Genomic DNA, 18,415 nt, shown 5'->3' on the forward strand with positions numbered 1-18,415 from the left:
TTAAAAAACTTTGGTTTAGCTATACTTCTTAGAATTTGAAAGTTTATCAGAAATGTTTTATACATTTCAAAGTGGTAGCTAGTTCTAGGAATGTCAAGTCAATCATATTTCTTATTTTGCTAAAGATAAACTAACAATCCCCCTTAGATTTTTCCAAGGGGTGTATAGGAAGACTGGTTTTGGAGAATCTTGGCATTTTTTCATTAAATCAATCCTGGGCTTTCCTTCCTCTAAGCATTGTCTGCTCCCTTCTTCCTAAAGATATATGATGGGGATCTTGAGAGTGAATTCAACAATTTTGAAGACTGGGTGAAAACCTTTGACCTGCTCAGAGGCAAGTCTATGGAAGATGACCAAGGCCTTGATGGAGACCGAGTGATAGGAAAATTTAAGGCAGGTTCCAAAGTTAACTCTTGTATTTGACTCTCCTGTCTATAAATATCAGATATGACTTAATTCTGTGGGACTGTGGTATGCAATGTGGGTAAGGAAAATCCCTGATCTCTATGCAAGACCCTCCCTTTCTAGAATTCCACAAGACCAAGCCCTAGTCTTTTAAAGTATTTGATTTGTGGCCAGTCAAGTAGATTGGAGCTCAATCTCTGGAACATGAGGAACCAGAGTCATTACCTAAAAAGATCACTGAGTTGTACTCTTCTTTCCCCACCCCTGGCCTCCCAAACATTTGATTGACACAAACCTACCAGCTGAATGATTAAACTGATCAAACAACACAAGCCCTTCAACTGGCAGACTTATGGCGTCAGCCTCACAAAGTAATAGGTGACACTTGCTATGAACCTACTGCATGCCTGGGCCCTTTATATGAAAGTGAAGTGTTGGAAATCACATGGGCATTGCAGCTTGCCAATCTGAATTTTAAATCCTCATTGTGATACCAGCCGGCTTCGTGATCTTGAGCAGTACTTGACCTCCCTGAGCCTTGACTGCAGCATCTAAAAATAGAAATACTGCAGTCAGAATGGAATGAGATAATGGGAGAAAATGCTAGCTCAGCACCTCGCATGTAAGAGGCACTCAGGATCCCATCTGATGCTCCTATTCCTGTTTCTCATGTAACAGCCCACTGAGGAGGGTGTTGCTGTACCAACACTGATTCACTGATGTACCGTGAAGAAGTGCAGATGCAGGCAGGTTATATGAACTGCCCAAGGACACCCAGGGGCACGGGTAGAGCTACCGCAGGTCCTGCTAGGTCCCAGGCTGTGGTTCATTCCCAGCACTATGCCCTATACAGTTTTCAGTGGAGCATATCATCTTGTTTCAACGGGTGGTGCTTTGTGGTTCCAGGGCTCCTTCTGCATCTACAAAAGCCCGGAGGATTCCAGCATCGAGGACAGTGGGCAGCTGAGAATCCAGCAAGGGATTCCACCCAACCACCCCGTCAAAGTCCTGATCAGGGTGTACATTGTTGCGGTGAGCCATCCTCGTTTACTCTGAGGGGTTGTCGGGATCACCAAGAGCTGCCGCTACAAAGTATTATAGACTGGGTGACGTAAACAGCATTCCTTTTCTCCAGTTCTGGAAGCTGGAGGTCCGTGATCAAGGTGCCACCAGAGCTGGCTTCTGGTGAGGCGTGTCTTCCTGGCTTGTAGATAGCCACCCTCTTCCTGTGTCCTCACAAGCCTTTCCTTTGTGTGTGTGTTTGTGTGTGTGTGTGTCTGTGTGTATGTTTGTGAGGGAGAAAGAGACACACAGAGAAGGAGAGAGACAGAGAGAGGAGAGGAGATATGTTGTCTTCCTCTTCTTGTAAGGTCACTGGTTCTATCAGTTTATGACACCACCCTTAGGACCTCGTTTAACCTTAATTAACTCCCTAAAAGCCCTGTCTCCAAATACAACCACATCGGGGGTTATAGCTTCGACACAGGAATTTTGAGAAAACATAACGCAGTCCTTAATAAGGGGTATAAAGTTTGGTTGGGCTTCCCTGATGGCTCAACAGGTAAAGGATCTGCCTGCAATGCAGATGACGTGGGTTCGATCCCTGCGTTGGGAAAATCCCCTGGAGAAGGAAATGGCAACCTACTCTGGTATTCTTGCCTAGGAAAACCCACGGACAGAGGAGCCTGGTGGGCTGCAGTCCATGGGGTCGCAGAGTCGGATGTGACTTAGCGACTAAAGAACAATAGAGTTTGCTTGGTAACATGGACGTTTGCTGGCTCACTCAGCAAAAATATTCCCAAGCTGCTAGGACCACTCTGTGTAGCTCTGTTTGCTCTCTGTGGTTGGCCGCTAGCTGAGCAGAGAACCAAGTGGCACTGAAGCAGGAAGCTCCCAGGCAAGTCAGCCAGTGAAGAGAACCAGGGCAGAACAGGGCAGCCGCCGCTGCTCAAGCCTCCCGCTCCCACCCAACCATGACTGCTCTGCTGCAGTCAGACATTTCATTTCCAGTATATTTCCAAGAAAATACTACTATCTGCCCTAGGCTTCCTTTCTGACAGTGAGGGCACTGATCTTTCATTGTGAGACTTCTTAGCCTGATTGCCAGGAAGCTTGGGGCCAAACCTGGTGCTTGATCAAAGTGACCATGTGCTCGACTTTCGTGGTTCATGTATTTGTATTGAGCTCCTGACCTTGGAGTTGATTTATAGCCATTTTATTGTGTATTAACTTTTTGCTTACATTGCATAAAATAGTTTTAAGAAACTGAAATGAAACATAAAACAAAGATGAATTATACTTTATTGCTAAGGTAGAATGAAATATCCCCTTTCCATCATGAAGTTCTCGTGCTTCCCGCATTATTAGCAGCACTGCCATGATCACCATGACCACCACATGCAAGGCATGTTCTAATCGCTAAGGATGTTGTGATGGGGAAAAAAAAAAAAAAAAAAAGCAGTCCTTGCCTTCAAGGAAGTCATGGTCTAGTTGGAAAGATGATAAGTACTTGTAGAGTGTTACTGACAATGCCAGTGGTCTATATTAAATACTCAGCCACAGGAGAATTTAGATAAATCTCAAAATTTTGTTCAAGAGATCACTCATGTCTTGGGAGAGATAATTAATGTGCATTCCTCAGGAAATAGACCATGTGTTCAAATAAATTTGAGGAAATATTGTGCATATAATAATTAATTTCCCTTGTCCAACCCCTGAGATACATAAAGCTCATAAGCATGCTGAATGCTCTGAGAATTCCAGAAGCAAAGAAACTGATTTAACAGCTTGATTCTTTAATAGCATTTTCAAACCTTACTGCCCACACCTATTTCTCCTCCCTACAGAAAACCCTGCCATCTTTTTCATGAATCAGATAGAACCTAGGATGTGTATAGGAGGAAGGAGAGGGAGAAATCTCTTGGACCACACAGACTAGAGAAGGATTATGATCTGTGTATTCATTTAGCAAATACCTGCAGCACACTTTCATATTTATACATACGTAGGTGTATATGTGCATGCATATATCTATATTTATATACAGGTACCCTCTAGAACACACATCAGGTTCCTGCTCAGGAAACAGTGTGGAGGAAGGAGGACTGGGACTGAAACTGGAGCACAGGCAGGTCTTGAACAAATGAAGAGTCAGAGAGCATCCGCCCTGAGTTTTAGGGTATAGGATAGACTATAGACAGCCAGTGTTTTTCCTTGACATTTCTAGTAACAGTGATTATGTGCGGTTTGCTTTCTCACACTGATTTAATCAACTAAATAATTGAAATCTCTTAATTTGATAAAAATACCAAAGAAGTAAAAAATTATACTACTTAAAACTTGCATGGAGAAAGAAATCAAATCCCCTCAATTCTGCAATTCCATCCCCAGAAATAGCTTACCCTTCTTATGCATATATACTCTTTTTATGCAAACACATCTCTGTCTAATTACGCTTGTCTACAACTACATCCAGGTATATATTTAATGGAGTCCCACTTCATGCATTACACGGTGATCTTCTATTTTCTTTCTTTTGTTAGTAAAGTACCTCGGACATTTTTCTAGATCACTTCAAACAGGTCTTTTTCATTCCTCTTAGTAACCACCTAGTGTTTTACTGGATTAACATAGTCTCCATTCATTCATTCACTCGTCAAAATTGGGAAGACCCTATCTTCAGTCCTGGAGATAATGGAATGAACATGACAGATAGTAGTCTTGCTTTCATGGAGATAATAACTAGTTGGAGATGATATGAGGATTAGGAGGGTATAAAAATAACCACAGACAGATAAATAAGCAAGATAAATGTTAGAGATTAACTCCCACATAAAGAATTAAAATTGGTGATGTAATCAACTATACTTCAACAAAAATAAGTTTGGTGATGTGAAAATGGGGAAGGGCCAATTTTGAATTGAGTTTCTTCCTAAGTAATTGACATGTAAGTTGTTCATAATTTTTAGTTTTTAAACAATATTCTAATGAACAACCTTGAAATTATAGCTTTGTGTGCTTATGCCTTTCTGTCCGTAGGACAGAGTCCTAAAAATAAGACTGTTTCTTATCCAACTCTCAACTCCACACTTTCTCCATCTTTTCCATATCTTTCCTTACCATCTCCCTACCCTGGTCCTCCCTCATGGAAATGGATTGTTAGTTAGCTGACCAGTGCTCAGTGCAAGACTGACGGGCTCATGCATTTCTAAACCAACTGGTTTTAGGAGAAGCTTTTATGTCTAGCCCATAATTTTACAGATGAATCTCAAAGAGATGACTTGTTTTATCCAAGATCATATGACTACTTAGAACTGGAACTCAGATTCATGCCTTTTGCCTCCTCGTCCAGCAGATTCCTCTTTATTCTGTCCCAACCAGTGCTTTCCACTGGGGAGACAACTCCAGAGAAAGCAGGACTTGAGCAAAGCTGGAAACTTTGAACAGCCGAGTGTAAAGGCTAAACCAGTGGTTCTTAAACTTGGCTGAATCATCTCAGTTCAGTTCAGTTGCTCAGTTGTGTCCGACTCTTTGTGGTCCCATGAATCGCAGCACGCCAGGCCTCCCTGTCCATCACCAATTCCAGGAGTTTACCCAAACTCATGTCCATCGAGTCAGTGATGCCAACCGGCCATATCATCCTCTGTCGTCCCCTTCTCCTCCTGCCCCCAATCCCTCCCAGCATCAGAGTTTTTTCCAATGAGTCAGCTCTTCACATGAGGTGGCCAAAGTACTGGAGTTTCAGCTTTAGCATCATTCCTTCCAAAGAAATCCCAGGGCTGATCTCCTTTAGAATGGACTGGTTGGATCTCCTTGCAGTCCAAGGGACTCTCAAGAGTTTTCTCCAGCACCACAGTTCAAAAGCATCAATTCTTCAGCGCTCATCTTTCTTCACAGTCCAACTCTCACATCCATATATGACCACTGGAAAAACCATAGCCTTGACTAGACAGACCTTTGTGGACAAAGTAATGTTTCTGCTTTTGAATATGCTGTCTAGGTTGGTCATAACTTTCCTTCCAAGGAGTAAGCGTCTTTTAATTTCATGGCTGCAATCACCATCCGCAGTGATTTTAGAGCCCCCAAAAATAAACTCTGACACTGTTTCCACTACTGCTTCCCCATCTATTTCCCATGAAGTGATGGGACCAGATGCCACGATCTTAGGCTGAATCATCTAGGAAGCGTCAAAAAAATCTCGAAGTCCAGGAACAATTAAATATCTGGGGATAGAATTCAGTTCAGTTCAGTTCAGTTCAGTTACTTAGTCCTGTCCGACTCTTTGTTTGTGACCGCATGAATCGCATCACGCCAAGCCTCCCTGTCTGTCACCAACTCCCAGAGTTTACTCAAATTCATGTCCATTGAGTCAGTGATGCTATCCAACCATCTCATCCTCTGTTGTCCCCTTCTCCTCCCACCCTCAATCTTTCCCAGCATCAGGGTCTTTTCAAATGAGTCAGTTCTTTACATCAATGGGCCAAAGTATTGAGGTTTCAGCTTCAGCATCAGTCCTTCCAGTGAATATTCAGGACTGATTTCCTTTAGGATGGACTGGTTGGATCTCCTTGCAGTCCAAGGGCCTCTCAAGAGTCTTCTCCAACACCACAGTTCAAAAGCATCAGTTCTTTAGGATAGAATTCAGGCATCAGTATTTTTTAAAATTCCCGGACAGTCCCTGTGCACAGTGTTGAGAACCACTGGACTGAAGGATTTTTTTTTTCCTCTTCTCCAGGCATTTAATCTTAGTCCAGCTGATCCAGATGGCAAATCGGATCCCTACATTGTGATCAAGCTTGGCAAAACTGAAATCAAAGACCGGGACAAATACATCCCTAAACAGCTGAACCCAGTATTTGGAAGGTCAGTGGCCATCTGAGTGTCATTGCACTGTCCTCTCTGTGTTTGCTGCTGTGGTGTTTCTTTGAGAGTGGGCTTGGTGTGTAGAGAGTGGTGTGGGTCTGAGTACACAGTGCAGATTAAATGCTGGCTCCTGCTCATGATAACAGCCGATCAAGCCAATATTCATGAGGAAGGCCTGGATTCTTTCCTTGGTTTCTTTAGCAATTTGGTTGTGCATGATCTTCACACCCATGGTTTCCAATAATGATTTTCCCAGATCTCAAATGTAAGAGGCCCCTTGAACAGTCATCAAGTTCAGCCTTCTGCCTTGAAGAGAGTTCCTTTTTACAGACCAGATAATCAAGGCCCAGAGCAGTTTAAAAACTTGGTCAGGTTCGCACCTCTCATAAGTGGAAGAGAAGGGCCCGGATGTTTAGTCTTTGTCTGTTACCAAAGGGGTTTTTGCATAGTATCATTTTGCAGTTCACTGGGGCTTCCCAGGTGGCACTAGTGGTAAAGATCCTGCCTGCAAATGAGATACACGACAGAGACCTGGGTTCAGTCCCTGGGTTGGGAAGATCCTCTGGAGGAGGGCAAGGGAGCCCACTCCACGTTCTTGCCTGGAGAATCCCATGGACAGAGGAGCCTGATGGGCCATGGTCCATAGGGTCGCAAAGAGTTGGACAGGACTGAAGTGATGTAGCATGCGGCACACTGCAGGCAAAAAGCTGAATTGCACCCCCGGTTTTCCTGCAAAGTGTTCACAAGGCATTCCATTTGTGTATGTTTAGGTGAGCCAGGGATTCTCCAGTTCTCAGCAACCCTCCTCCAGGCCAGAATACTAGCGTGGGTAGTCTTTCCTTTCTCAAGGGGATCTTCCCAACCCAGGGATCGAACCCAGGTCCCCCACATGGCAGGCGGATTCTTTACCAGCTGAGCCACAAGGGAAGCCCTTCAGCAACCCCCTCACACCATTTATCTTCTAAAAGGGTTGTGTTTGTGAGCCTGACTGCCATTAAGTCTGGAGTCAAGCACACCCGGGTTTCACATTGCCACATCACACAGATGGCTTAACCTCTCTGATCTGTAGAGCAGTAACAGTGACAATCGACCCTCATACGCCTTTAGAAGATTAAGTATGACAAGCACCCAGCATTGTCTATGACATTGCATAGTAGCTACTCAGAACGCATTGGCTTCCTTCTTCTCCACCTTGATGATCATTTTAGCAATGTACACGTCTCAAGTGTATCTAATTCCTTTTTTCCCGGAGCCCCAAGGACCATGGGATGAAATCTCTATCCGCCTCATTTAAATTCATTTACACAATTGTGGTCGCTTTGGAACTTTTGACATTTGATCAGAACATTTACGTGTTATTGCTCCCCAGGAAATAAGACAATAAACGATCTTGCTTGTTCAGATTAAAAAGAATGATTAAAACGATGTGCTAAGGAAATGTACCCTTGCTTCCCTGATCCGGAGATGACCTTTATCATTACCTGCCGTTTATGCAACCAGCACTTCATTTTACCAAGTGCTTTGTAGTCACTTTTTATGAGCTGCTCTCACCACAGTGCCATGAACTAGACTGGTTGTATAACCTCCATTTATGGCCATGGTAAACAAAAGAGAGGTTGATGGGATATTCCTTCCTTCCTCTGACATTTCAGAGCCTCTTCCAGAAGCCCTCCAGGTGTGGATGCTTTGTTGAGTGTGTATTTAATTGTTACTCAGGGAAAGATACTGCTGGCTCAGTCTTGCAAAGTTCCAGCAGGGACCATGCAGGGCTCTTGTGCCTGGCCTGGGGTCTGGGGAACCCCTCTTTGAGCCCTTTATAAGAGAATGTCACAGGCTTCTCCCCTGATGTCCTGGCCCTGACCTGCCTTAGTTTTCTTCATAACCTCTAGCATGAATTGGTGTGTCTATTATGCGTTTATGATTGTTTCCCATCTCCCCACTAGAATGTGAGCTCCATTCCAATGGAGACTCGTTCAAGTCTGTTCAGTGCTGTAACCCTAGTATCTTGGACTGGGCATGGCCTAGAGCAGATGCTCTTTGAGTATCTGTAGAATTATAGAATAAGCAAATGAATAAATAATGGGCAAACAATCCTTCAGTCATTTTTCAGTGGGATTTCAGGGGACCCCATTATCCTGAGGGGGTACATGTCCAAAGAGTTGGAGGTTCCTCATTTTCTTAATAACCACAGCTCCTGAAACACATCACACATATTATGATGTCTCATAAACGTCAAATGAACAAATGAATCAAAAAAGAAGGAATAAAGAACAATGGGACAAAGAAACAAAGGGACATCTTCTCTCTGAAGGTTCACAGTACTGAATGTTTCTATAAGGCTCAGGTTCTACCCATTTCCTGATGCATTCTCTTTTCTCACACCAACGTTGTACCTAGAGGTCGTATCACATTGACACCCACATTCGTGTAAGTCTAATTCCCCCCCTCCACCCCCCACTGAGTGACTGGAGATCCAATCACGGCAAGCTGCTTTGGTAGTTTTCCTAAGGACAGCACTAATGAAAATTCAGGAGAGGTGAACCAGTGAGCGCACAGCACACCATCTGAAAGACGGATCAGAACGTTTGAGCCCTCTGTCCTCTGTCATGGTTGCCAGGGGCAGTTAAACACTTAATAAGTCTTTCCTTGGTGGCAGCAGCTTGGTGATGGCCAGGCTCAGAGGTGGCTGGGGCCTTTCTGGTGAGATGCCTCTAGAATATCCATTATAGCTTCAAATCCAAATCTTGGAAACCCAGGGAGGCAATACTGTGTCTTCAGGTGGAAGAAATGAACTCATTTTCTGCACAGCTGTATCCCTGGCCTGCTAGGGCTGCCTCAGTCAGTTACAGGCAAGGAGCTGTCCAGCATCTCTGCATTTTTCTCTCTGGGGAGGGTTAATTGGCTCTGGGCTATGCTGTGATTGCTCTCCCTACCACTCTGGAGAGTGAGAGTTGGGCTAAGTGGGCCTGACCTTGAAGGCCACAGCCCAGACAGGCCTGAGGACAACTGGGGAAATAACGAGCCCTCTAGTCTCCTCTCCTCCCTGCCTCCTCTCTGTCCTTTGCTCCCAGACCAACCCTCCCCGTGTTGTCCCAGAGCAGAGTCAGAACAGCTGGAGAAACATTGGTGTTTTAAGAACATATTTGCCTAAAATGCAGGCCTACACTCCCAATTTAATTCTTAATTACCTTCTCTAATGCTCAGTAGAACAGATAACGCATTGATACAGGAAATCCGACATCATGCCTATTCCCCTCAACTCTGCATTGGGGTGGGATTGTGGAAGGAGCATGGAATTAGGAGAAGGAAACTAATACTTATCTTAGTTTGACATGATCTGTGATCTTAGGCCAGTCCCCTGAGTTCTCTGGACTTCAGTTTCCTTAGCTGTAAAAGGAAGAGATTTGATGTGGTGATTTCTGAGATCCTGCACAAGTCAAGGAAACATTTACTGTGTCTGCTTTCTGCAGCTGAAGTACAGGCTCCAACAATGCAGAGATGAGGAGGGCAGGTCTCTGTTCGCAAGGGGCTCAGAATCTTGTAGAGACACATCTATGTTTTCATGGTTTTCCATCGTCAATAGGATTTTCATCTCAAATAAACCCAGCTGATATTCCCTGACTAATCAACAATGGAGGGGAGAGGAAATGGCAATTTACTGGGCACCAGTTGAATGCCTGGAAGTAAAATCTATGCTTTGTATAAACAAGATCCCATTTAACCACTATGCTATATTATAAAGAAGACATATTTATCCTCGTGTACATGTAAAGAGGCCAAAAGAGTTGAAATAACTTTCCCAATGTTTTACAACCAGGAAGTAGCTGATTCAAAGTCAAGATTAGAAATCAGTCCTGTTTGAGACCAAAATCTGGGGACTTTGCTCTTCCTCTTGCTGTCACCCTAGTTGAGACTATAAGATGTGACCCATGAGAGAGTAGATGATTGAGTACTAGAAATTGACCAAAGGGTTGGAAATTGTTTGCATCTCAATGAAAAATTAAACTACATAAATAGCCATTAAGTAGTAATTGGGTTGCTCCGTGTTTAGTGAGTTCCTATGGACTGTATGCCAATACTTAACCACTTGATGCAAAGAGCCAACACATTGGAAAAGACCCTGATGCTGGGAAAGATTGAAGGCAGGAGGAGAAGGGGGCAGCAGAGGATGAGATGGTTGGATAGCATCACTGACTCAATGGATATGAGTTTGAGCAGGCTCCAGGAGATAGTGAGGGACAGGGGAGCCTGGCGTGCTGCAGTCCATGGAGTCACAAGGAGTTGGACACGACTTAGTGAGTGAACAACAGTGGACTGTAGGCAAGCTAAAAGTGAAAGAGGAAAAAGTTCTCTGCAGCACCAAATGCTGTTGATTACTAAAGCCTCTGCTTGGATGGCAGGTCATTTGAGATCCAGGCCACGTTCCCAAGGGAGTCCTTGCTCTCCGTGCTGATCTACGACCATGACTTGATTGGGACGGACGACCTCATTGGTGAGACCAGGATTGACCTGGAGAACCGCTTCTACAGCAAACACCGAGCCATCTGTGGCTTGCAGAGTCAGTACGAGATGTAAGTTCTTCCTCCTGTGGAGTCGCTGTTGGTGTCCTGAGGCTGCAGCCCAGGCGCTGGGAAGACCCCCTAAGACTCAGTTTTAATATCTCAGATGGGCTTCATGTCAGCAGGGTTCACTGCTGACATGGAAACTGCTCACTGCACTTGAGGGTATTTGGGGCTGGGGAGGCAACACTAATTTGGAACCCAGGGCAGATTCTTCGAGTCAAGAGTTGAATTGTGTTTGTTCAGTTGATTAGCTGGACCTGGTGGACTGAGCTTTCAGTGGGGAATGATGCTAGAAGTATGATTAACATAACACAAATGCCAATATCCTAGTTAATTACAACCAACACTCACAAGTACATAAAATATACCATATACTTCACATGGTATATCTAATTCAGTTTTCCTCAAAACCCATTGAGGTGTTATTCCCATCTTAACACATGAGGGAGAAGTGGGTCCAAGTCTCTCTCTTTAAAAAGGGTTTTGAGCTCTGCTTAATTTTAGAATGTATACTAGATTTCTTTTTTTCAGTTCAGTTCAGTTCAGTCGCTCAGTCGTGTCCGACTCTTTGCGACCCCATGAACTGCAGCACGCCAGGTCTCCCTGTCCATCACCAACTCCTAGAGTTTACTGTTTTTTAAAGTATGGCTTATTGGATATCTGAAGAGAAAATTCTTATAAATATCAGCTATGAGAATATATTAAAAAAGGAAAATATAAAAACATCCATTAGGCTTCCATGGTGTAATCTTAGAAATATTTTTGAATAGAAAGTAACATATATTCCTTGTAGAAAATTTAGGTAATACAGAAAGTACAAAATGATGCTCAAATTATTTCACTCACAGATAAAACTTACATTAAAAAATTTGTATGTGTTTCCTTCCAGTATTTTTTCTATGCTGCATGTGTGTATAGTTGCTCAGTTGTGTCTGACTCTTTGTGACCCTTTGAGCTGTAGCCCAAAGGCTCCTGAGTCCATGGGATTCTCCAGGCAAGAATACTGGAGTGGGGTGCCATGCCCTCCTCCTCCAGGGGATCTTCCTAACCCAGAGATCGAACCTGTGTATCCTGTCTCCTGCCTTGCGTGCAGATTCTTTACCCGTTGAGACATCAGAGAAGCTCTTTTTCTATGTTATGTCCTCCCAGAGTTGGACTCATGCTAACCATGCAATTTCCTAAGCTTCTTGTTGCATTTATATGTTATATCATAAGCATTCTATGATATTAAATATTCCTCAGAATCATTATTTTAACAGTTCTCTGATATTCCCTTATATAAATTTATTGTACAATTATATAACCAGTTTCCCTTCTTGAATTTCAGGGTATTTACATTTTTCTTCCTTATTCTATTAGAAATATTGCTGCTATGAGCATTACCATACAAAAGCCATTGCAAACCTTTCTGATAATTCATTCAGTGTTCATCCATAGACATGGATTTATTCCATTGAAAGGAATGCACACTTTAAAAACTTTTAATAATAACATCCAGATGTCTCTCCAGAAGGGGTGGACCAATTTAGACTCTCATTAACATAGTCCAAAGCATCTATTTCCTCCATGGAATGATTTTCAGACAAGTCTCTAGTGCTGGCCTGTTCTCTGAGCCGAGCATGCCATTTCAGTCTGAGGACTTCAGTGAATGTAGAAGCCTTCTGGGGTATTTATATCATTCTCAAGTACCTGAGAGGGTACCATTCAGAGAATGATTAGCTGTGTGCACTGTGAAGTCAATAAAGGAAACCACACATAAACGTAGTGTGTCTTCTGTTCAGATGAACTTCCTGACAGTGGAATTACCAGGTATCAAAATAGTTTAGTCAGGTAAGTTGTTCACTGAAGTCTTAAAAATAGACAAGAACACCTATTTCTGGGAAGGTCTATGCATGGGCCTGGCTTGGAATCTTTTTCAGGATCTTCATATTTCTGAAACAAGGTAGGAAAACTGTTTTACAGCCATGTTTGGTTGTTTTCAATGTTTAAATGGATTAAATTCTGATGAATCCCGCATCCCAGGGAGCAGAGAAATCCAAGCTTATCTCAATCATGGTTCCTAGGGAGCATCTCATTGCAAGTTAATGATTTTTTTTTTTTAACCAAATAGCTTGTGTTTAAGGAAAGAAGGGGTTGGAAAGATCTGGAAACTCACCACTAGGAAATGACTGATTAGAGAAATGGCACCTCAAGACTTCCTGCCTGGGATGTGAGTCTACAATATGATTTTGGAAGAGGAGGAGAAGGGAGGAAAGAAGCCGAGAAACTAGAAGAATGAGCTTGACTTTCTTAGCAGTAGCAGCCAAATAGCTATCCTGCTAGTGACAGGACAAACTAAGCCAAAACTACCTGCAAAGAAATCCATAGAGACAGAGAGCGCATTGCTGATTGCCAAAGGCTAGCCTGGGCGCAGGGAATGAGGAGTGACTGCTAAAAGGGTAGCAAGTTTTCTTTTGTGGTGATAAAAAATTTTGGGCACTAGATAGAGGTAGTGGTTGCACATTATGAATATACTGCTGTTGCTGCTGCTGAGTCACTTCAGTCGTGTCCGACTGTGCAGCCCCAGAGACAGCAGCCCACCAGGCTCCCCCATCCCTGGGATTCTCCAGGCAAGAACACTGGAGTGGGTTGCCGTTTCCTTCTCCAATGCATGAAAGTGAAAAGTGAAAATGAAGCCGCTCAGTCGTGTCTGACTCGAAGCAACCCCAGGGACTGCAGCCTAAGGGGCTCCTCTGTCCATGGGATTTTCCAGGCAAGAGTATTGGAGTGAGTTGCCATTGCCTTCTCCATGAATATACTAAATCCCACCAAATTGGTCAACTTGTAATAGCCAATTTTGTTATGTGAATTTCACTTCAGTTTTTTAACGGATGCATTTGTTTTAAAAAATATGTATGAAACTACCTGAAAAGAAATGTTCTATCTAGCTATTCCGAAGTTCTGCCTTTCATACAGGCACACGTATGCAGAGGTACTGACCAGAAAAGAGAGAGAGCAAAATAAACAAAAACAAAACCACTAGCCCCAAGCATGTAGAATGTCAAGTTAAAAGCTAAAGGACACCACACAGGTCATACTTAGGTGGTCCTTTCACAGACATCTTGGGGGGCAGCTCCTGAGGAAGCCCGGACCTCACCCTCTGTCCTTTGTCCACTTTTCAGAGAAGGATACAATGCCTGGCGAGACACATCCAAACCTACCGAAATCCTCGCCAAGCTCTGCAAAGACAGCAAGCTGGATGGTCCCTACTTCCGCCCTGGGAAAATACAGATAGGAAACCAGGTCTTTTCTGGAAAAACAACCTTTATCGAGGAGGACACGGGTAACTCCCCACGATGTATCCTGCTGAAGTGGTTCTTCTTTTGAAAAGCCTGCTTTCAGTGGTATTGATGACTGAAGGCAATGGTCATCTACTGTAAAGTTAATGCATGGAAAAGTACTGAGGAGGATGGAGATCACTTGTAATCCCCAAATTCAGAGATAATGATGGTGCATGGTGGTATATTTCTTCACAGTGTGTGTGGGTGTGTGTGTGCACGCATGCAATATGCCACATTTTTACATAATTTTAAATATGCTATATATATGGTACGTTAATATACCATATATATATAGAGAGAGAGAGAGAGAGTTTTCATATATATAGTTTTGTACTCTGCCTTTTCTACTTCCAATAGATTATGACAATTCTCCTTTGTTCTTTGAAACTATCTTTGATAGTCTTCCATTTTATGGCTGTGACATTTCCTTTGTGTCCATTTTTATGGTGTCACTTAATGCTTGCATGAACCTCCTTACACATAGTTTTTCATATTTCTGATGAGTCTACAGTACATATCAGAGAAGCAGAATTGTTGTGTCAGGAGATAGGCAATACCTTAAAATGAATATTATATAGAATAAATACTTGGACACAATTCAAATTACCCCCATAAGTGTTACACCAACAACTCTCCTTTTCCAACATCAAGAAATAGATTTTTCCATATGAGCAACATAGAGCATATCAGGAGGACCCCAGAAACCCTTTCATAAATTTAGGATGAGAAAAAGAAATCCCCTTTAAGGATATAAAACAATTCCTGTACTATCACACCTATCCATCTGATGCTTAAAGATTACCTATATATGGTGCAGTGCTTCTGATGCAAAAAGCCAAATTATGTACATGCTGCTGCTGCTGCTAAGCTGCTTCAGTCGTGTCCGACTCTGTGTGACCCCATAAATGGCAGCCCACCAGGCTCCTCTGTCCCTGGGATTCTCCAGGCAAGAATACTGGAGTGGGTTGCCATTTCCTTCTCCAATGTACATGCTATAGGATGTTTTGACACTCTGTTGATCCCACCACTTTAATGATTTCTTTTTAAGATCCCTTTTTACCTTGTTTTTGGCTCCAAGAAATTCTAAGAGGTTTTTGTCATGCAGAGTTATTGATGTTTAGTGTATTAACGATATAGATTAATTTCTGTGAGAAAAATACTTTTTCACAATATACTCTATTAAGCCAATTTAGTCCCTTGGTCACTATTCTGCATTTCACGATTAAACAATTTATTTGCCCACCAAAAACCTGAAATTATGTTCATCAAGATCAGTTCTTGACTGATTAAACTTTATGACAAAGATTTAATTCATCGATTACTTGTTCATCTCTATCGACTTTTACTAACTATAATTATTGCTGTTGGAAGATTCTCTTGGTAGCTTTTTATCTCTTTGGTTAAACCAGGTTCAACTTTCCTATGTCAAATTTGGCCATTCTAAAGTTTGTCAAGAAGATTTTATTCTTTCAACAATTTTTGTCTTATTTGGCAAGTGTTTTTTCTACCAATAGTTTTTATCATGAGTTACTTTTTTAAAAATAAAATGATACATCAGAGAATGTTTTCCCTGAGTAGGTGTTGGTAGGAGTGAGAGATCTCAAGCAATAATGAGAAGAGTCATAAGACATCAATGAGCACATATTATGTTTATTTCACCACCTTGTTTAGGGGCACTCTGATCCCCTGGGCCCTCTCCCACTATAGTGTTAGCAAATAGCTTTATGTCTCCAGAAAAAGTACCCTCTCTTGTCCCTTGAAGCCAAGTTTGTGATTCACAGACTGAAGGAGTCTGATTCAAGGGGTGAAGGGAGTTCTGTACTCTAAGACCCTGACTGTGCTCTGAGTCCTCTGGTCAACCCAATCTCATTTCCCAATCTCTTAACTTTTTTTCTTAATTAATTTATCTTTTTAATTGATGTATAGTTGATTTACAGCATTGTGCCAGTCTCTGCTATATAGCAAAGTTGGTAAGAAAAGCCAGGTCTCTGCTATACAGCAAAGTCTTTCCTCAGTTATACACATACACACATATTTAAAATATTCTTTTTCATTACAATTTATCCCAGAAGATTGGCTATAGTCCCTTGTGCTATACAGTAGGACCTATTCTAAACATAATGGCTTGCATCTACCAAACTCAAACTCCCAGTCCATCCCCCTTAGCCCTCTCCCCCTTGGCAACCACAAGCCTGATCTTTACATCTGTGAGTCTATTTCTATTTCACAGATATATTCACTCTCTTAACTTTCACTCTTTCCCCCTCCCACCACTCTACTCCCACCTCTTTCCATTTTATTTGTCCTATTTCTTTTTCACTATCTCTTCTCTCTACCTGTATATTTTCTCTCTACTTGTATGTTTAAACAAACCTTTCAAACACTTTAAGGGAGTGTTTGAAAATGTATCTGACAGTTCATCACTGTCCCCTTACAGGAACATGCATCTGACAAGTCCCTTTATTTTTCTCTCTTCCATGCAGATGAGACGGTGGAGTCGTATGAGCACTTGGCCCTCAGGGTTTTACACTCTTGGGAGGATATTCCAGAGGTTGGGTGTAAGCTGGTTCCTGAGCACATAGAAACACGGCCACTGTACCACAAGGATAAGCCTGGCATGGAGCAGGTAGTGGCCAAGAAATGTTCATCCCCAACAAATGAGACTTTTTCCCTAAAAGTTAAGCTTGTTTGTGCCATATAGTAATGGTTCCCAACCAGGGACAATTTTTCTCCCTCCTAGCCTGGACATTTAGCAATGTCTGAAATATCAATATTTTTGGTTGTCTCAAGTGGGTGAGGGTGCTACTGGCTTCTAGTGGGAAGAGGCCAGAGATGCTGCTAAACATCCTATTTTGTGCTGGGCAGCCCCCCACAAGAAAGAATTATTCAGCCCCAAGTGAAGGTTAAGGTTGAGAAATTCTGCCCTAAAATCAGAGTTGGATTTATTGCTCTCTCCTTTTTATGATTTGAGTAATCAAATTCTTTCAGAAGAATATTGGCACTTAAGAAAGTTCAAAACCCATTTGATGTACCCAAGAACTTGTCCAAAATCTATCAGTAACCACACAGCCCACTAGTTTTCCCAGAGGGGCAATAGATGGAGGCTTACGTTGAAGAATTAGCAAAAACAAGCTGTGTGGAAGATAACTAGAGATCTGGGTTATGAGTTGGAAAAGAAAATACCTTTATTAAGAAACTTTTAATGTCCTAGACCCCTTATGAAAATAATATCACTCAGTTAGGATAACCAAGGATATATTTATGCATATTATATCCATTTTGAGAATAAAAGAGGGCATTATTAATAATTAAGCTGCTACAAAGGGCCCACACCAGGGTTTTCCTAGACAAACAGAGATGTAGGGATCACCTAAGCCTTATTTCTTAATATTGCCTCATGATGAAATTATTATGATCCTTACTTTTAAGAAATTGTGTTTAGGAGAGTTTAAGTAACTTGCACAAAGTTACTCAGCTGGTAAACAATCTGCCTGCAATGCAGGAGACCCCCATTTAATTCCTGGTTGGGAAGATCCCCTGGAAAAGGGATAAGCTACCTACTCCAGTGTTCTTGGGCTTCCCTGGCGGATCAGATGGTAACGAATCGACCTACAGTGGAGGAGACCTAGGTTCAATCCCTGGGTTGGGAAGATCCCCTTGAGGAGGGCATGACAACCCACTCCAGTATTCTTCCCTGGAAGATCCCCATGGACAGAGGAGCCTGGCAGGCTACAGTCCATGGAGTTCCAAAGAGTTGGTCATGACTGAGCAACTAAGAACAGCACAACACAGAGCTGGGATTTAACCCAGACAGCTTGAGTCCCTAGTTCTGTCCCAGCTCTGAATTCACTCACTGTGTTGTCTGGGCAAAGCAAGTGAGCTTGACTATAATGGGGCAGGAAGACCCTCCCTGCTATCCCAGGCATGGTGGAATATAAACCTAGTCTCACTAGTTTCCCCTAGCCAAAGCTCCTCCTTCACCCAAATCCTACGAATCCTTCCCACTCTGTTGACAGCCCCACTTACTTCATATAAAAATTTCCCTGACCATCCCAGCCTTTGCTGATCACACTAGCATGTGTGGGAGTATCTGGAAAGAATGCACTTTTATCAACTGTACAAGCTTATGGTTATTTCTCGAGATTTACTCCGAGATTTTTGAAATCTTTTGGTTACTGGTATCCCTCATTTTCGGAGAAGGCAATGGCAGCCCCCTCCAGTACTCTTGCCTGGCAAAGCCCATGGACGGAACAGCCTGGTGGGCTG

At 42.7% G+C, this 18,415-nt stretch overlaps 1 protein-coding gene across 1 annotated transcript in view; it reads left to right on the forward strand.

Annotated features, from left to right (window-relative positions):
- The window catches only part of FER1L6 (fer-1 like family member 6), a 132,253-nt gene that overhangs the window by 90,452 nt on the left and 23,386 nt on the right, over positions 1–18,415 (forward strand). The window contains exons 29-34 of the mRNA XM_005688861.3: positions 262–393; positions 1,312–1,437; positions 6,140–6,267; positions 10,668–10,838; positions 13,991–14,151; positions 16,633–16,775. Coding sequence (XP_005688918.2) covers positions 262–393; positions 1,312–1,437; positions 6,140–6,267; positions 10,668–10,838; positions 13,991–14,151; positions 16,633–16,775 — 861 coding nt within the window. The remainder of the gene's footprint in view (positions 1–261; positions 394–1,311; positions 1,438–6,139; positions 6,268–10,667; positions 10,839–13,990; positions 14,152–16,632; positions 16,776–18,415) is intronic.

This window comes from Capra hircus, chromosome 14 (genome assembly GCF_001704415.2).
Source record: "Capra hircus breed San Clemente chromosome 14, ASM170441v1, whole genome shotgun sequence".
NCBI classification, from domain to species: Eukaryota; Metazoa; Chordata; class Mammalia; order Artiodactyla; family Bovidae; genus Capra; species Capra hircus.